The following is an 18151-nucleotide window of genomic DNA, read 5'->3' on the forward strand; positions in this document are numbered from 1 at the left end:
ACTTGGTGCACTGGTACCACTTGCCATGTGGTTGCAGAGAGAACAGTCTATGGCTTGGGTGGTTGGAGTCTTTGACCATTTTTTGGGCCTTCCTCTGACCACCTGGTATAAAGATCCTGGATGGCAGGGAGCTCGACCCCAGTGATGTACTGGGCCGTACTCACCACCCTCTGTAGCGCCTTACGGTCAGGTGCCTTGCAGTTGCTGTACCAAGCAGTAATGCAGCCAGTCAAGATGCTCTTAATGGTGCAGCAGTATAACTTTTTGAGGATCTGAGGGCCCATGCCAAATCTTTTCAGCCAGGATGTTTTGTTGCCTACACTCTCCACCTGGCGGTGGCCCGTCAGGAAGTCCAAGATCCAGTTGCAGAGGGAGGTGTTCAGTCACAGGGTCCTGAGTTTGGTGATGAGCTTGGAGGGGACTATGGTGTTGAATGCTGAGCTATAGTCAATCAACAGAATTCTTACATAGGTATTCTTATTGTCCAGGTGGGTGAGGGCAGTGTGGAGTGCAATAGAGATCTGTGGATCTGTTGCGGTGGTATGCGAATTGGAGTGGATCTAGGGTGTCTGGGATGATGGTGTTGATCTGAGCCATGACCAGCCTTTCAAAGCATTTCATTGCTATTGATGTGAGTGCAATGGGGCGATAGTCATTTAGGCAGGCTACCTTGGTGTTCTTGGGCATGGGGACTACAGTGGTCTGCTTGAAACAAGTTGGTATTACAGACCAGGTCAGGGATAGGTTGAAAATGTCAGTGAAGACACTTGCCAGCTGGTCAGCGCATGCTCTGAGTACACGTCCTGGTACTCTGTCTGCAAATATTAGAGTCCTGGTATTCGGTCTGCGAATATTAACCTGTTTAATTAAAGGTCTTACTCACATTGTCTATGGAAAGCGAGATCACACAGTCATCCGGAACAGCTAGTGCTCTCAAATACACCCAACTTTATGGATTTGATCATTTGATGGCCATCTATCACGCTGTCATCTTTTTTTAAGGTGATATTGTTTTGCTTCATTTTAATGTTGAACAATTTGTGTTCTGTGCACAGGGTGACTGGGAGCTCTGAAGCCCAAAATGCTGAAATATGAGTGAAAATACAGTTCCCCAAAATGTAATGATGGACAAATTATCCCTAAAATTAGACTAGGCTACCTTGAACAAAAACGTTTTGTTCAAGGTAGCCTAGTCTAATTTTATGGATAATTTGTCCATCATTACATTTTTGGGAACTGTATTTTCCCTCATTTTCTGCACTTTGGACTTTATGATTTTATTTGTACTGTGAGCGCGTGAGTTTGTTTTTGCTCGTGAGGGGGCGTGACAGAGAATGGGAGGGGCGATGCATACGTTGCCCAGTTGAGCAGCTTGAAACATGATCCAGCGGCGCCACGAAGAGGCAGGGCTATAGACAGGAAGCATAGTGTTATCACACCGCGGCACCGGAGTTCGGAGAGATATGTGAATAGGAGCGAAGAGAAAGAAAGAGTCTGTCTGTGTAGTGTAGAGAGGATGGGAAAGGGAGTAACTGGGAGCATTCAGCATATGACAAATCAAAGGCACGGTGTCTCATATTCCTGCGTATAGCAGAGGAGGATGGAGCCTTGCCGGTTGAGCCAGAGGATTGGGCCGATAAGATGATCTGTTTGTGGATACCATTGTGTTTTTCTTCGCACCAATAGGAACATGTGGTTTCTGGATGTTTGAGGAAAGCGATGGTTGCATCACCTTCAACTGCGCTGTCAATCTCATTTCAAAGAGCCACATCATAAGAAACTCCGTGGGGAACTGGCCTTTTGGAGGATATGCAGAAATAGGATCGGTTTGGTTGTTAAATTATTTTAGCAAACAAAGCATTAAAACCAGCGATTATCAGTTTTTTGTTTACCGGTATGATGAACTCTTTTTTTGATACTTCGCCTGCTGCTATGATCGCTACAGTTCCTGTCAGCCGTATGTCCACTTCTGGGTCGGGCGCGGTAACCAGTGCTCTGCGAAATGATTTGGGGTCCAATATCCACGTCCTGAAGACTCTGAACCTGCGCTTTCGCTGTTTTCTTGCTAAGGTTCATGAACTAGAGCGGAGAAACAAATTATTAGAGAACCAACTGCAGCAAGCCTTGGAGCAACAACGATACCAAGTATACACACGTGAAGTAGCTGTCCAAACCGACTCTACGGAATCCCGACTGCCTGGTACCATTTGGAGTTTCACGCACGTGAGGAGACACGGCGAGCGCTATGAGACACTCCAGGGGCCCGGTGTATCCTGGAATCACCCGGACGGTGTTGGGGTCCAAATCGATACAATCACACCAGAAATAAGAGCTCTGTATAATGTTTTGGCTAAAGTCAAGCGAGAGAGAGACGAATACAGGAGAAGGTATGTACCAACAAACTACTGCATTCTGACAGTGACATCAGTGCGCATTTCCTATTGCAGCAGTTTTAGGCCTGACTGAAGCAGCAGCATCAGTCTACACTTTATTTCTGCATTTAATTCTAATTGCATGGTAATAATATATGCTGATATTTTGTCACCAAATAGGAATTAATGAAATGCGTCACTAATATAAAGAAACTGCAGCTCTCAAAACCTCAAATTTGGTGAAAGGTGGACTGATTCATTGCATATTTTGGTAGCCAAGCAGCAAGGGTATTGTAACGCTTGCCAAAACCATGCGATTGCGGGAGACCCTCTAGACTTCAGTTTAGTTTTAACTCAAGGCAGATTTGTTAACTTTTTACATAATTGTTTAATTTTCACTCTACAAGGTCTGCAGGCGTTTTTCCCAACCCAGTACTAACACACCCGTTTCAAATAATGAACTAATCATCCTCCATGATTGGTTGAATCAGGGTTGTTAGTGCTGGGATGGAACAAAACCTTGCACTCTGTACCTCCCTGGCACCAAAGTTAGTTACCCGAGAGCCGTCATTCATCTGTTCCTGCTGGGTGTTTTGTTGTTTGACACTGTGTCAAGTTTAGGCTGGTTACATTCAATCCTATGGAATAGTAGAGATGAACCATTGTTTGAAACCTCCATCACTGACCTGTGACCCATGAGCAGTTATGTGGCTTCTAGGCCCGACGGTGTTGTTATCATGGTGGGATGATAGAAATAATAAAGAATATAGTTAAAAGCAGCCAGAGATTATACAATAAAGGTTGTTTGCAGTGTTTCACGTTGGTACAGTAATGCATGTAGCGAGGATGCTGAAGCTAGAGGGTATGTCAGAGGGAACATGGTGTGAAAAAATCAAATTTTATTGGTCCATATGTAACAGTGTAGGTTCCGTCCCTCTCCTCGCCCCAACCTGGGCTCGAACCAGGGACCCTTGCACGCATCAACAACTGACACCCACCGAAGCATCGTTACCCATCGCGCCACGGCCCTTGCAACGCAAGGGGCAACCCTACTTCAAGTCTCAGAGCGAGTGACGTCACCGATTGAAACGCTATTAGCGCGCACCACCGCTAACTAACTAGCCATTTCACATCGGTTACACTCACCCCCCCTTTGACCTCCTCCTTTTCCGCAGCAACCAACGATCCGGGTCAACAGCATCAATGTAACAGTGTAGGTTCCGTCCCTCTCCTCGCCCCAACCTGGGCTCAAACCAGGGACCCTTGCACACATCAACAACTGACACCCCACGAAGCATCGTTACCCATCGCGCCACAAAAGCCACGGCCCTTGCAACGCAAGGGGCAACCCTACTTCAAGTCTCAGAGCGAGTGACGTCACCGATTGAAACGCTATTAGCGCGCACCACCGCTAACTAACTAGCCATTTCACATCGGTTACACATACACATATTTAGCAGATGTTATTGCGGGTGTAGCGAAATGCTTGTGTTCCTAGCTCCAACAGTGCAGTAGTATATAACAATTCACGACAATACACACAAATGTAAAAGAATGGAATTAAGAAATATATAAATATTAGATTGAGCAATGTCGGAGTGGCATTGACTAAAATACAGTAGAATACAGTATATACATATGAGATGAGTAAAGCAGTATTTAAACATTATTCAAGTGGCCAGTGATTCCAAGTCGATGTATATAGGGCAGCAGCCTCTACGGTGCAGGGTTGTGTAAATGGGTGGAAGCCGGTTAGTGATGGCTATTTAACTGTCTGATGGCCTTGAGATAGCAGCTGTTTTTCAGTCTCTCGGTCCTTGCTTTGATGCACCTGTACTGACCTTGCCTTCTGGATGATAGCGGGTGAACAGGCCGTGGCTCTGGTGGTTGATGTCCTTGATGATCTTTTTGACCTTCCTGGAGGGCAAGGTAGTTTGGAGTGGACAGACCACACCACCCTCTGGAGAGCCCTGCGGTTGCGGGCAGTGCAGTTGCCGTACCAGGCGGTGATACAGCCCGAGAGGATGCTCTCAATTGTGCATCTGTAAAAGTTTGTGAGGGTTTTAGGAGCCAAGCCAAATTTCCTCAGCCTCCTGAGACTGAAGAGGCGCTGTTGCGCCTTCTTCACCACACTGTGTGTGGGTGGACCATTTCAGATTCAGTGATGTGTACACCAAGGAACTTGAAGCTGTCCACCTTCTCCATTGCGGTCCCTTCGATGTGGATAGGGTATGTTTGCTGAAGTCCACGATCAGCTCCTTTGTTTTGTTCATGTTGAGTGAGAGGTTATTTTCCTGGCACGACTCTCCCAGGGCCCTCACCTCCTCCCTGTAGGCTGTTTCGTCATTGTTGGTAATCAGGCTTACTACTGTTGTGTCGTCTGCAAACTTGGTGATTGAGTTGGAGGCGTCCATGGCCACGCAGTCATGGGTGAACAGGGAGTGCAGGAGGGGGCTGAGCATGTACCCTTGTGGGGCCCCTGTGTTGAGGATTAGCGAAGTGGAGGTGTTGTTTCTTACCTTTACCACCTGTGGATGGCCCGTCATGAAGTCTAGGACCCAGTTGCACTGGGCGGGGATCAGACCCAGGGCCCCAAGCTTAATGATGAGCTTGGAGGGTACTTGGAGGGTACTACGGTGTTGAATGCTGAGCTATAGTCAATGAACGGCATTCTTACATTACATAAGTATTCCTCTTGTCCAGATGGGATAGGGCATACAGCGATTGCATCGTCTGAGGATCTATTGGGGCGGTAAGCAAATTGATGTGAGTCTAGGGTGTCAGGTAAGGTAGAGGTGATATGATCCTTAACTAGACTCTCAAGCACTTCATGATGACAGAAGTGAGTGCTACTGGACTATTGCCATTTATTTCAGTTACCTTTGCTTTCTTGGGTGTAGGAACAATGGTGCACATCTTGAAGTAAGTGGGGCCGGGCCGGCAGCCTTGTGAGGGTTAACACGCTTAAATGTATTACGCACGTCGGCCACGGAGAAGGAGAGACCGCAGTCCTTGGTAGCGGGCCACGTCGGTGGCATTGTGTTATCCTCGGGCGAAGAAGGTGTTTAGCTTGTCCGGAAGCAAGACGTCGGTGTACGCGACGTGGCTGGTTTTCCCTTTGTAGTCCGTGATTGTCTGTAGACCCTACCACATAAATAAGAATTCGTTACTATAAATATTAAACTTTCATGAAATCACAAGTGCAATACATCAAAATAAAGCTTAACTTGTTGTTAATCCAGCCGAAGTGTCAGATTTCAAAAAGGCTTTATGCGATTATCTGAGGACAGCGTCCAGCACACAAATGCATAACAAATAATTTTCAACCAGGGAGTTGCGACACGAAAGTCAGAAATAGCGATATAATATATGCCTTACCTTTGAAGATCTTCTTCTGTTGGCACTCCAAAATGTCCCAGTTACATTACAAATGGTCCTTTTGTTAGATAAATTCCTTCTTTTATATCCAGAAAACTCCGTTTAGCTGGCGCGCTTCAGTCAATAATCCACTCGGTTTCCCTCCTTCAAAATGCATACAAAATGAATCCCAAACGTTACCAATAAACTTATTTAAACAAGTCAATCAACGTTTATAATCAATCCTTAGGTACCCTAATACGCAAATAAACGATAAAATTTAAGACGGAGAATCGTTATTGTCTTTACCGGAGATAAACAAAAAGAACGTGCTCTCTCGGCCATGTGCTTGGAAACACTACAGCCAAAATGGGAGCCACTTAGAAAACACTACAACTTCTCCCTCATTTTTCCAAAAACCAGCCTGAAACTCTTTCTAAAGACTGTTGACATCTAGTGGAAGCCCTAGGAACTGCAATCGGGGACCATTTTTGCCCTATTATAAAAGTGCCAGGCATTGAAATCAGTGGTATGCTGAATCTGTTATTTATTTTTATGGTTTGTCCTCTGGGTTTCGCCTGCCATTTCAGTTCTGTTATACTCACAGACATTATTTGAACAGTTTTAGAAACTTTAGAGTGTTTTCTATCCAAATCTACCAATTAGATGCATATCCTAGCTGGGCCTGAGTAGCAGGCAGTTTACTTTGGGCACGCTTTTCATCCAGACGTCAAAATACCGCCCCCTATCCCAAAGAAGTTAACTGGCTTGCCTAGTTAAATAAAAAAAAATATAAAAAAAACATATGCTTCGTGTCTGAGCCATTGAATTGTGACTCCACCTTATCTCTGTACTGACATTTTGCCCGTTTGATTGCCTTACGGAGGGAATAACTACACTGTTTGTTTTCGGCCATATTCCCATGGTTAAATGTGGTGGTTTGCACTAGAGGTCGACCGATTATGAGTTTTCAATACCGATACCGATTATTGGAGGACCAAAAAAAAAAAAAATACCGATTAATGGGTGCATTTATTTTTCTTTCATTATTTTTCTTTTTTTCTTTCTTTCTTTTTTATTTATTTGTAATAATGACAATTACAACAATGAATGAACTGAATGAACACTTATTTTAACTTAATACATCAATAAAATCAATTTGGCCTCAAATAAATAATGAAACATGTTAAATTTGGTTTAACTAATGCAAAAACAAAGTGTTGGAGAAGAAAGTAAAAGTGCAATATGTGCCATGTAAAAAAGCTAACGTTTAAGTTCCTTTCTCAGAACATGAACATATGAAAGCTGGTGGTTCCTTTTAACATGATTCTTCAATATTCCCAGGTAAGAAGTTTTAGGTTGTAGTTATTATAGGAATTATAGGACTATTTCTCTCTATTCAATTTGTATTTCATATACCTTTGACTATTGGATGTTCTTATAGGCACTTTAGTATTGCCAGTGTAACAGTATAGCTTCCGTCCCTCTCCTCGCTCCTACCTGGGCTCGAACCAGGAACACATCGACAGCCACCCTCAAAACAGCGTTACCCATGTAGAGCAAGGGGAAAAACTACTCCAAGTCTCAGGCGAGTGACGTTTGAAACGCTATTAGTGCGCACCCGGCTAACTAGCTAGCCATTTCACATCGGTTACACCAGCCTAATCTTGGGAGTTGACAGGCTTGAAGTCATAAACAGTGCAATGCATTGCGAAGGGCTGCTGGCAAATGCACGAAAGTGCTGTTTGAATGAATGCTTACGAGCCTGCTGCTGCTTACCATCACTCAGTCAGACTGCTCTATCAAATCATAGACTTATTTATAACATAATAACACACAGAATTACGAACCTTAGGTCATTAATATGGTCGAATCCGGAAACTATCATCTCGAAAACAAAACGTTTTTCCTGTCAGTGAAATACGGAATCGTTCCGTATTTTATCTAACGGGTGGCATCCCTAAGTCAAAATTTTCCTGTTACATTGCACAACCTTCAATGTTATGTCATAATTACGTAAAATTCAGGCAAATTAGTTCTCAACGAGCCAGGTGGCCCAAACTGTTGCATATACCCTGACTCTGCGTGCAATGAATGCAAAATGACACAATTTCACCTGGTTAATATTGCCTGCTAACCTGGATTTCTTTTAGCTAAATATGCAGGTTTAAAAATATATACTTCTGTGTATTGATTTTAAGAAAGGCATCGATGTTGATGGTTGGAGCAACGTGTACCAAAGCGATTATATGCAACGCAGGACAGGCTAGATAAACTAGTAATATCATCAACCATGTGTAGTTAACTAGTGATTATGATTGATTGATTGTTTTTTATAAGATAAGTTTAATGCTAGCTAGCAACTTACCTTGGCTTCTTACTGCATTCGCGTAACAGGCAGGCTCCTCGTGGAGTGCAATGTAAAGCAGGTGGTTAGAGTGTTGGACTAGTTAACCGTAAGGTTGCAAGATTGAATCCCCGAGCTGACAAGGTAAAATTCTGTTGTTCTGCCCCTGAACAAGGCAGTTAACCCACCGTTCCGAGGCCGTCATTGAAAATAAGAATGTGTTCTTAACTGACTTGCCTACTTAAATAAAGGTCTAAAAAAAAAACAAAAAAAAACGGCCAAATCTGCGTCCAAAAATACAGATTTTCCAATTGTTATGAAAAACTTGAAATCGGCCCTACTTATTCAGCCATTCCAATTAATCGGTCGACCTCTAGTTTGCTCTTTCAGTTTTGCGTGAATGCTGGCATCTATCCACGGTTTCTGGTTTGGGTAGGTTTTAATAGTCACAGTGGGTACAACATCTATACACTTCCTGATGAACTCAGTCACCGTATCCGTGTATTCGTAAATGTTATTCTCAGAGTCAACCTGGAACATATCTCAGTCCGCGTGATCAAAACAATCTTGAAGCATGGATTCCGATTGGTCAGACCAACGTTGAATAGACCTTAGCACGGGTACTTCCTGTTTGAGTTTCTGTCTATAGGAAGGGAGAAGCATAATGTAGTCGTGGTCAGATTTGCAAAAGGGAAGGTGGGGCAGGGCCTTGTAGGCGTTTTGAAAAGTTGAGTAGCAGTGGTCCAATGATTTTCCAGAGCGAGTACTACAGTCAATGTGTTGGTAGAACTTCGGTAGCATTTTCTTCAACTTTGCATTGCATTTGAATTTCACATTGTCATTGCAATTTCAAACCTGATTACACTGTCTTAATGGAGACAACCATAGTACAATGGTTCATAGTGTGGGTCTCCCATCCAACCCCAGCTTCCTCTTTGCTCATACCGGTTTAATTTCCCAGAGCTTTGGTCATGAACTGGTTGATCACGATCAACTGATCGATCTTTAAGGCATTCCTAGTAGATCACCAAACATTTCTGTAGAAAAGCAAATGATAAAGGCTTGCGCCGCTTTATTTATTATTCGTGTTGCGCTGTTGGCGGTAGGTGCACTTGATTCAGAAGCCCTGCGAAGCGGGTAGGCAAACTGTTCAAATTTTGAACCATTTATTTTGTCAGAAAGGACAAAATCCGTCTACCCAGCGGACCAGGAGTTCTGTGGCTAAATCGAGTGCGCCTACTGCGCTGGCCAATCGGAGAGCTCAAATCAGTGTCTACAAGTTTGATACTAGCCTACGAGAGATTTCCTAACTTTTAAAACAATGACCAGAGAGAGACTGTCAAAGAATACAGCAAAGAGTTGGTTTTTTTATGGGTGCGTTCATGTATAAAAAAAAATAATAATATTCAGCACCCGTAACACTGTTTTTATTCAACACGATTAAAAAACATAAAACGTCTACTCCCTACTTCCACTTGCATTGCAATGAATGAGTAGTCAAATGTATTATTAGCAGCTCGTGGTGTATATTTTAATAACGAGGAATATTTCACTTTCTCTGGTCATAGGAACATGAATTTGTGCTTGAGGCAGATGTGGTGGTCCTCGAGTTTCGCCATCAGGTGGAAGGTTGTTTTTAAATGTTTGAGCTTATGCTTCAGCCAAGACATCGGCTGCTAGTCAGATTATCATATCTCACAGGCAGTCACACTGTAGGCTAACTGGCGGCTCGAGTGTCCTCGTTGCCACGGTAACCTCCTGCCCTTAAAGGGGCTGCTGAACATTTGTCTCACAAAAATGAAACACAATTGAGCAATATACCCGGGGGGCGCAACTGGTTTTAGAAGTGTGTGTGTGGGGGGGGGGCGGGCATGGCATGGCCCCATGGCCCTTCTAGCTGTCTCTATTTAGAGCAACAAAAAGTAAGCAAAAATGCCCACAGTCATCAAGCTAGGTAAGAGATCATTATTAAATATGTTTAATTAGTAAGACTGAACTAGATCAATGATAATTCAATAATCTATATTGTGTTGCAACTTTAACCAATAACCTAACAAATGAACAACTCTTACAAATAAAGTACAAAGACTTAACTTTTGATTGACTTTATTAAGACATCCTCAATAGCAAATTTCAGCCAGTCCGCCCAGCCAGCCCGTGCAGCCTGCATGTCCGAAACCCCACCAGTCTAGTCAATAACTCAACACTCTCCCCAACACAACTTCCTTCTAATCTTTTTTTACATTTCTCATGGGAAAGGTTTGGAAAGCAAAAGTTTCATAAAAACACATACTCCTACACATTAATACACAGAAACAGTACGTCCTCCATATAATTCATATCATAGGCCTAATAGTACTGTAGAGCTCTTTTAACTTGATAAAAGTCTCCAGTATCAGCATTTTTTTTTTTTAAACAGGGAGAAGGGAGAATCTGCAGACATGCTGAGATAAAAGAACATACTTGTTGCCATAATTCAGCCAGCCTTCACAAGACCATAACATAGGCAAATTTGTGTTTTATACTTCCAGCAGAATAATACAATTTCTGGGTGCATGATATTATTTTTCACAGGCATATAGTAAGTTCTATGGATGGTCTTAAACTGCAGTAATTTATGTCTGTGCTTATATGAACATGACTGGGAATTCTAACATATCTGAATCCATTCATCATCAATTTTGTTTGACGTTTTTTTGTGTCATTGGGAAAAGCCTCTATTAACCCTTGATACAGTTTGGAAATCAACTTTAGAGTGTTGTCAGACTGCCTTAAAATAGTTTTGATCTTTGAAGCTTCTTGCTTGTCCAGTGTTTGCTGCACTGAGAGAATAAAGTGTTGTATCTGCGTAAGTTGACCTCTGCACCGATACACTGGTCTTCCCAGGCTGCCTAACCCTGACGAGACCCGGTCACCATCTGATCCTGCTCAAATGAGGCATGACAAAGAATTACCTTGGTGTATATTTATGCATTATATTATCTAAGAATAAAATCAATGGTTCAGTAATTGAAATAAAGATTATTCCCAGATCCCAGACTTTAGCCTCCACATCGACTCAAGATGGAATGTCACCATCTGATCCTGCTAAGACATGATGAGCATAGTGTTGTGTACTGACTGTGCACCATGACACTGAAGCCTGTAGAGCTGTTTATACCGTGTCAGTGTGAAAAGTAGGAAATAAGATAGGGAAACGGACAGATCAATAATGTTACATTGCTTTCCTTACTAATAAAACTTGTATCGTGCTGAAAAAACATAAGAATATCGGTCTTCAATCGCTTGGCCACTGGTTTCATCGGTTGATTCAGGTCTAGTGTGATTGAGGCAAAAATAATAGCAAAAGTTAGTGAGCTAGATGGCTAACGTTAGCCAACTTCTGGCTAGCTCTAACTAATGGTACATCATCAAATTTACTTCTGTTGAAACGGGACAAATCAAAGGCTACAAACATTTCCATATACACAATAGCTGTTAGATACTGCTACCTGACTGATAGCTAGCTAACACTGAACTGGCGGTGCTAGCTACTAGCTAGCTAACTAGCTGGTAGTAGTTCATTCACTTCAGTCGAGAGGGGATGAAACATTACCTAACGTAACATGTCAGTTACACTATTAGCTCAGCACTGGGAATATATATTTATCTGTCAAACAGAAGTTAACTTGCCATTGAGATCAGTCAGCTAAAGAGTAGCCAGTTTCTGCTCTGCTTGCTTTACAACTCATAGAAAATGTGCAACACAGACAGCAGCTGCCTCTGTTCATCTCTCCTGGGCTGGTCCTATACACGAGCCTTTCAGCAGCTTTGCCTTCACACAGCCTGTCTGCATGCTCTGTGGTGTATGTGCCGTCCTAAATCCAGCCGGCTGAAACCGGGAAAAAGCCTGCATGGTCCTAAAGCACACCGGTGCTGTGTTTTGTATCACACAGTGCATTGATAAAACTGGGGGGAACAAAAATGCAATTTCAGAATGCGTGGGGGGGGATCACCATTGTCCCGGTCCCCAGTGAAAGTTGCGCACCTGAATATATCACATCACTTCTTACTAGTAATAGATGTATTGTTTTAGAAACATTACAAAGCATGGTCATCCATTTTTTGTTTTTGGTGTAATTATGGCGTAAAAATATTTTGGCTATATTTTTAAATCTACCTGCCACATTGGCTGATGGACCAACAAGTTAGTTTCAGGCCCTGAACTGATCTATTTTGTTATCAAAGCTCGAGTTTTGAAATATAATATGGTCTGAGAAGAACAATTTTGCCAGGACAGGCATATAGCCAATATGCTGTGATAATGTATTAGGCCTGCCTACTGCACAAACCTCATTCCTACAGAACTGTTTTTATTAGGTTATAATGTTTTACATTTAAGTTATTTACAAAAAATGATCTGAGCGGTAGATCTCGCCTCATAAAAGGTTGGTGACCACTGTCCCAGAGGACCCTGTCAACCACCTCTGTTGCCCCATGATTCAACCAGGGAAGAATTCCGTAAGACCCTAACTGAACCAACAGTTTGGCTATGGGACAGACTCACTTCCATGCCCCCATACTGACTCAAACTGATGAAGTCATGAACTGTGTTTAGCAATCTTACTTTGGATGGTGATTTAAATAGTAAAGTCTCCCATTTGTTCCATGCCTTCTCAGTCAGTTTCAATCTTGCAAAGCCCTGCTCACATTACGATTGGGAAATACCAGTTCCTTGTACTTTAGACATTTCTGCAGTTAAGATAGAAAAGGCCTAGGCCTAATGCTTCCATTGCAAAATCAGGGAGTCAGTAGCTGTCAGTTGAGGGGCCAGATATACCCCTGTCAAAACCACTCGTAGATTCATACATTTAACTGCTAGGCTTCAGACACTATTGATATTCATAAATGCACTTCAGCTAATAGCCCTCAAATGAAATGGCAATTCATTCTGAAAGGCAAGATTGCATTTCCTGCTGTTCATTATTGAATGGACGGAACATTCAGGCATGATGATAACTCAACTGAGTAGGATAGTCTGTCAGAAGACTGGCCTACAGCTTACTAACTGTTATAACCCTGTTATAACTTGTAAATAAGACTTACATTCTCACCTGGAAAATCTCATGCAGAAAAACAGACATTGGTGATGTCATTTCATGGGTCAGTGACTACATGCATGACAGACTTTCCTGGTTACTATACTGTAGAGAAGCACTTAATGTACTATACTATTACTGTGACAAAAATTCCAGATTGTCTGCATAATCAAATAACATGTAATATCAGACAGTAGTGCTGAGGGATTTACTGAAATGTTGGTTATTTTTCTTTTTTTTTAACAACTAATTGACTAACTTATTTGAATTTGATTTCCTTCGTTTTATTTCTGTGAGCTCAATGCGCACATTGCACAGTTTCTCTAGAGATGAATCAGATCCAACCTGAACTGTGCGAGGTAGTAGGGAGTTGTAGATTCCAACAGGCCAATATTCTACATAGTTTAGCGCATAAAACGTGGTAATTAACGACAATGACCATAATCCATTGAGCATCTACTTGTACAGTCTGTTTCTTTTTACACCTACTAGGGAAGAGAGAAGAATGCGAGTTTGTGAGGTGATATAGAGAGCAGCTGTTGCTTCATGAGGCATCTCTACCTGAAAATACATGATGCAAGGGATTGATAGTTGATAGCCTAATTTACTTTGAAGAACTACAAAATAGGGGATTTTGTCAGACAGCATAGGCAGCAGCTCTATAGAGATGTTTTTACTTTTTTTAATTTAACTAGGCAAGTCAGTTAAGAACAAATTCGTATTTACAATGACTTGCCTAGATAAATAAATAAAATGTGTGTATTTTTTTGTTCACTATAATATTACGGTGATAATTAATGGCTGGGGTCATTTTTGTCTGTTTTTGCTGTTCTCCAAATAGTATTTTTAAAGTTTTTAAATTGTGTAGAAATGCAGTATACAAGCTTCCTGCTATACCCAAGGTTCAGCTGAACTGATGCCACTGACCCTCATCCCAGTGTGCTGATTTCTTAAAGCTTTATATGTGTGGACACACCATGAGATGTTTGGACCAGAATCATTTTTTGTCAACCAGATTTGGAAAACTTTAGATGGAAGTATCTGATACAGTATCTAGAGACATGGCAAGAAGTCATTAATTAAATATGCTAAACATGTCATGACAGGATTTGTTATTACATGTTTACATATGGTTCCCCCCAGGGAACAGTAAATTCCTTATTGCGCAGTTGCACAATGTTTATTGTTTTGCAGTTGTGCAACAGTCTCTGTTATTTCTTGGTCGCAAAGTTTAATGCCAGATTTGGGTTACCTGTTATCTGATTTTATACAGTCTGAGCATGACATAGATTTACAAGCAATAATTATTTTAGGGGATGCAAACACGCATTTTTATTATTTTATTTACCTTTATTTAACTAGGCAAGTCAGTTAAGAACAAATTCTTATTTTCAATGACGGCCTAGGAACGGTGGGTTAACTGCCTTGTTCAGGGGCAGAAGGACAGATTTTTACCTTGTCAGCTCAGGGATTCGATCTTGCAACCTTTCGGTTACTAGTCCAACACTAACCACTAGGCTACCTGCCGCCCACGCACGTACATGCGCACAACATCGTGTCATGGATGGGCGATAGGTTTAGTAGGTCAGTGAGCTATCCACATGCTGGAATATGTGGACAAGAAGGTTACATATCTTTCATGTTGACAAATGACAATAGAAAGATGGGTGACCAGGGTCATTGCCAGTGCCCCAGTTCAGATTGTCTCTCCTTGAGATTCAGCAGGAGTCGTGCTGTATATCACTGTGATAAAGATCAGACAGGTGTGTGTGTGTGTGTGTGTGTGTGTGTGTGTGTGTGTGTGTGTGTGTGTGTGTGTGTGTGTGTGTGTGTGTGTGTGTGTGTGTGTGGTGGCTTTTCTCAAGGACTTATTCAGGATAGGCTTCATGATAAAAAGCTAATCGAAGCAGTGTGGCTGAAGACAGCTTGGTAACCTTTCCTTCACTCCTATACAGTATGTGTTGTTTATTGCTCTCCATGACTGTAGTCATATCATTTATATGACACAATATCATTTTACCATGTTGGCTGATTTAATGATCATGTAAACCAAGGTGAAAGTCATCCATACTTCATACCAAAGCGATGGTTGAGTATGAGAAACACACAGGTTTAGAGATGTAGTTCTTTCTATCATGAAAATGGTATTTGAGCTCCATCCCAATCACTCACAGGAGAGAGCTGGAGAAAAGCAATGTCCTCCTTGTCCCTTCTTTTTATTGACATTGTATTGTGGCAGTAAAGTGTGTGTGTGTCTGTTGCGGAAGTATGCTTTTTTTTACTGTAATGTATTATCCTTCTAGTGTGGTGGTGACACAATACGACATTGTGTTTGTGAGTTTTTTGTTGAATGGCGTGCAGGCTTCACACAGGCTGTGTGTGTGTGTGGTAACTTCAAACCAAACATGAAAGAGAGAATAAGAAGATGGAGTATCGTTGTAAATGGGCAATAAACTGATTCAGAGTCTGATTTAGTCTCAAAGCATCCTGCAGTGGGATGTTACACCATTTCTATTTGCAATAACTGAAATGATGACTACCCAGGTTTCAAACCTGTGACTTCTGCACAACTCAATGCCTTGTTAGGCCTGTGGGCTAACCCTTCCAGTAGGCATAAGCTTTGCGAGCTAACACAAGTCTTCCGTTCTCAGGCAAGGTTACTCATCATGTGAACATTGTGTAACAGAGGTGGTTCAGTGAACAGTTGTTACTTCACCAGTTCAGACACAGCGTAGCCCTCAGACACATCAACAGTAAACTATGCCCCAGTTGGGATTTGAACCAGTGATCCTCGGTCACTAGTCCGTTCTTCCTAACTGTTTGGCCGTGCCACTGGAGACGATCCACTGCCTTCCCGGATGCCCTTTGAAAAGGACCTGTTCCCAACCCCATGCAGTGCAGGCATGCAGCACAGCTCCTCGGGACAGTTTCTTCCAGCATTAATAATTGAAGGCAGCTGAATTTAGCTGCATCGCCGAGTGTGGATCAATGAGATGAGGATCCTGAGGAGACACTTTCTCTGTGCTTTGATCTCTCTGGTGCTGCTCAGAAGATGAAAGGACTAATTGGGCTTGTTGGGTCAGATTTAGCTGCCTCCCCAACAGGAGGATAAAGACCTGCCCACGTGAACAAGCTAATATGGGTAATTACAGAGCACAACGACCTCAGCTTGGAACTGTATAACCATTTCTCTTGTCTATATCCAGTTTCTAATGATACATGATGATTCCCCAAATATAAGCATATTTCTGCTGTATGTATGCACACCTTTTCCCACTGTTGTGGTCTGCAATATGTAATCTAGATCTGCTGTTCAGCTAGAACTTTCCCTGTACACAGCAGTCAGTCTGTCCCAGACTGCACCGCATCCTGGCACTCAGCCCCTGCTGATAGCCCCTCTTTCTACCCCCTGCTGATACACAGGCAGACTCATTTCTGAGAGCACACAGCTCCTTCTCACTCTCACACTCTCTCTCACTCTCTCTCTCTCACTCTCGTCAACATAGTGATATCAGACTGTTATCAAGGTCAGGATGTCACAGGTATCTACTGTATGTCATTAGAAGCTCTCAGTTATCCTCAGTAGAGTTGATGTTAAGCTGCTTCATTTCATGAGAGGCTGCAGGCTAACAGTAAGGTCAACGATAAGAGCGCATTGGTGTGAAGGAGACAACAAGGAACTGTGGTGTCTCCATATTGATTCTGGGGGAAACTCTGGGTGGGTAGTCACGTGATGGAATCGTTCTTCCTCATTTGCCTCTGTGTCTGCTTTTTCAGTGAGTGCACCATGTTCCTGATTATTCATGGCCATCGATATAGCTGAGAGCAGTGGCACACTGCCATGTATGAAAGTGCAGGAATGCACCTGTCTCTTCTAACCACTGTTAACCGCTATAGCAGGAAGCTATGGACTAGCCTAGCGGATAGGGACATTCAGTGGTAGACCCACATCAGGAGGGGCATTCTACTGCTGTACAATGGATGTACAGAGGACTTGGGTCTCTATCTGTGCATGTTAGTGAAACAGACACTGTATACAGACACAGTCTATCTCTGCTGTATTTCAAGATCTTATTAACACCGAAGAAACATTCTCTTGGTTGACAGCTAAGGAGCTACCAGACTTAGTACACAAAGAGACAGCCTCAATCACTTCCACACCCTGGGCTTAGGGTAGAATAGCCTTTTTGTGATGGTGTGCTGGCGATTAGGGACCGATATGGGTCAGCATATTTTGTCTCGTTATGGGTGAGTGAGCTCAGACAGGGATATTAGAGCTATTTCTTACATATTCCATTCCATTATCCCAGGCTAGACATATCTGTCTTAGAGACACAGTAACACTTAAGATACACTTAATGCAGTGGGATGGAGAGCACATGAACCTTCAGTGGCAGCGTTTTCATTATGTCTATTTAAGTGGCTCACCATGCAAGGGCTGGTCATCATGGTGATGTAGACATGATTTCTGTAGCGCTCTCCCAAACAGAGAGATAGACAGTGGGATGAAAAGCCAGACTACACATGTACTGTACGCAATGATTATCTATTATATGTTTTATTATTGGTGCCTTGCTCTTTAGTAATCATTCAGATATAGTTTGCTGTAAGTTCTAATTTTGTGGGCAGGCACTGAGGTGCCACCAACCTCTCTTGTGAACCATTCTAAACTACCATTCAATTTATTGACAGTCTTTCATCTTATCTCTAAGTGATCTTTGTAACCTACTGTATATTGAATTAGGACGCTGTTGGTTTTGACCTACTGTACCTTTTTAAGCCAGGGGATAAACAACCATGATGGATCATGTTGAGAGTGAGGGGAATTGAAAGCGGGATGATAATGGGGGGAAGCTGACTTCCTGTAAAAACAGCTGTCATGCTTTCATGGGACTTCTGATTTATTAGACACTTTGTACTTAGATGATAAAAGGGATGTGCCATGGGGTATTTACACAGGGATAATGGAATGCAGATACATGGCTTTCCCGTGGTTT

General features: G+C 42.5%; 1 protein-coding gene across 2 annotated transcripts in view; it reads left to right on the forward strand.

Annotated features, from left to right (window-relative positions):
* The first annotated feature begins 1362 nt into the window (after positions 1–1362).
* iffo2b (intermediate filament family orphan 2b) overlaps positions 1363–18151 on the forward strand; it is a 45241-nt gene continuing 28452 nt past the window's right edge. The window contains exon 1 of one of the 2 annotated variants that reach the window (XM_014133596.3): positions 1363–2387. In XM_014133596.3, coding sequence (XP_013989071.1) covers positions 1897–2387 — 491 coding nt within the window. In that variant the 5' untranslated portion in view covers positions 1363–1896. The remainder of the gene's footprint in view (positions 2388–18151) is intronic. The other variant, XM_014133597.3, reaches the window with a different exon arrangement.

The sequence above is a fragment of the Salmo salar genome, chromosome 12 (assembly GCF_965601325.2).
Source record: "Salmo salar chromosome 12, fSalSal1, whole genome shotgun sequence".
Lineage (NCBI taxonomy): Eukaryota > Metazoa > Chordata > Actinopteri > Salmoniformes > Salmonidae > Salmo > Salmo salar.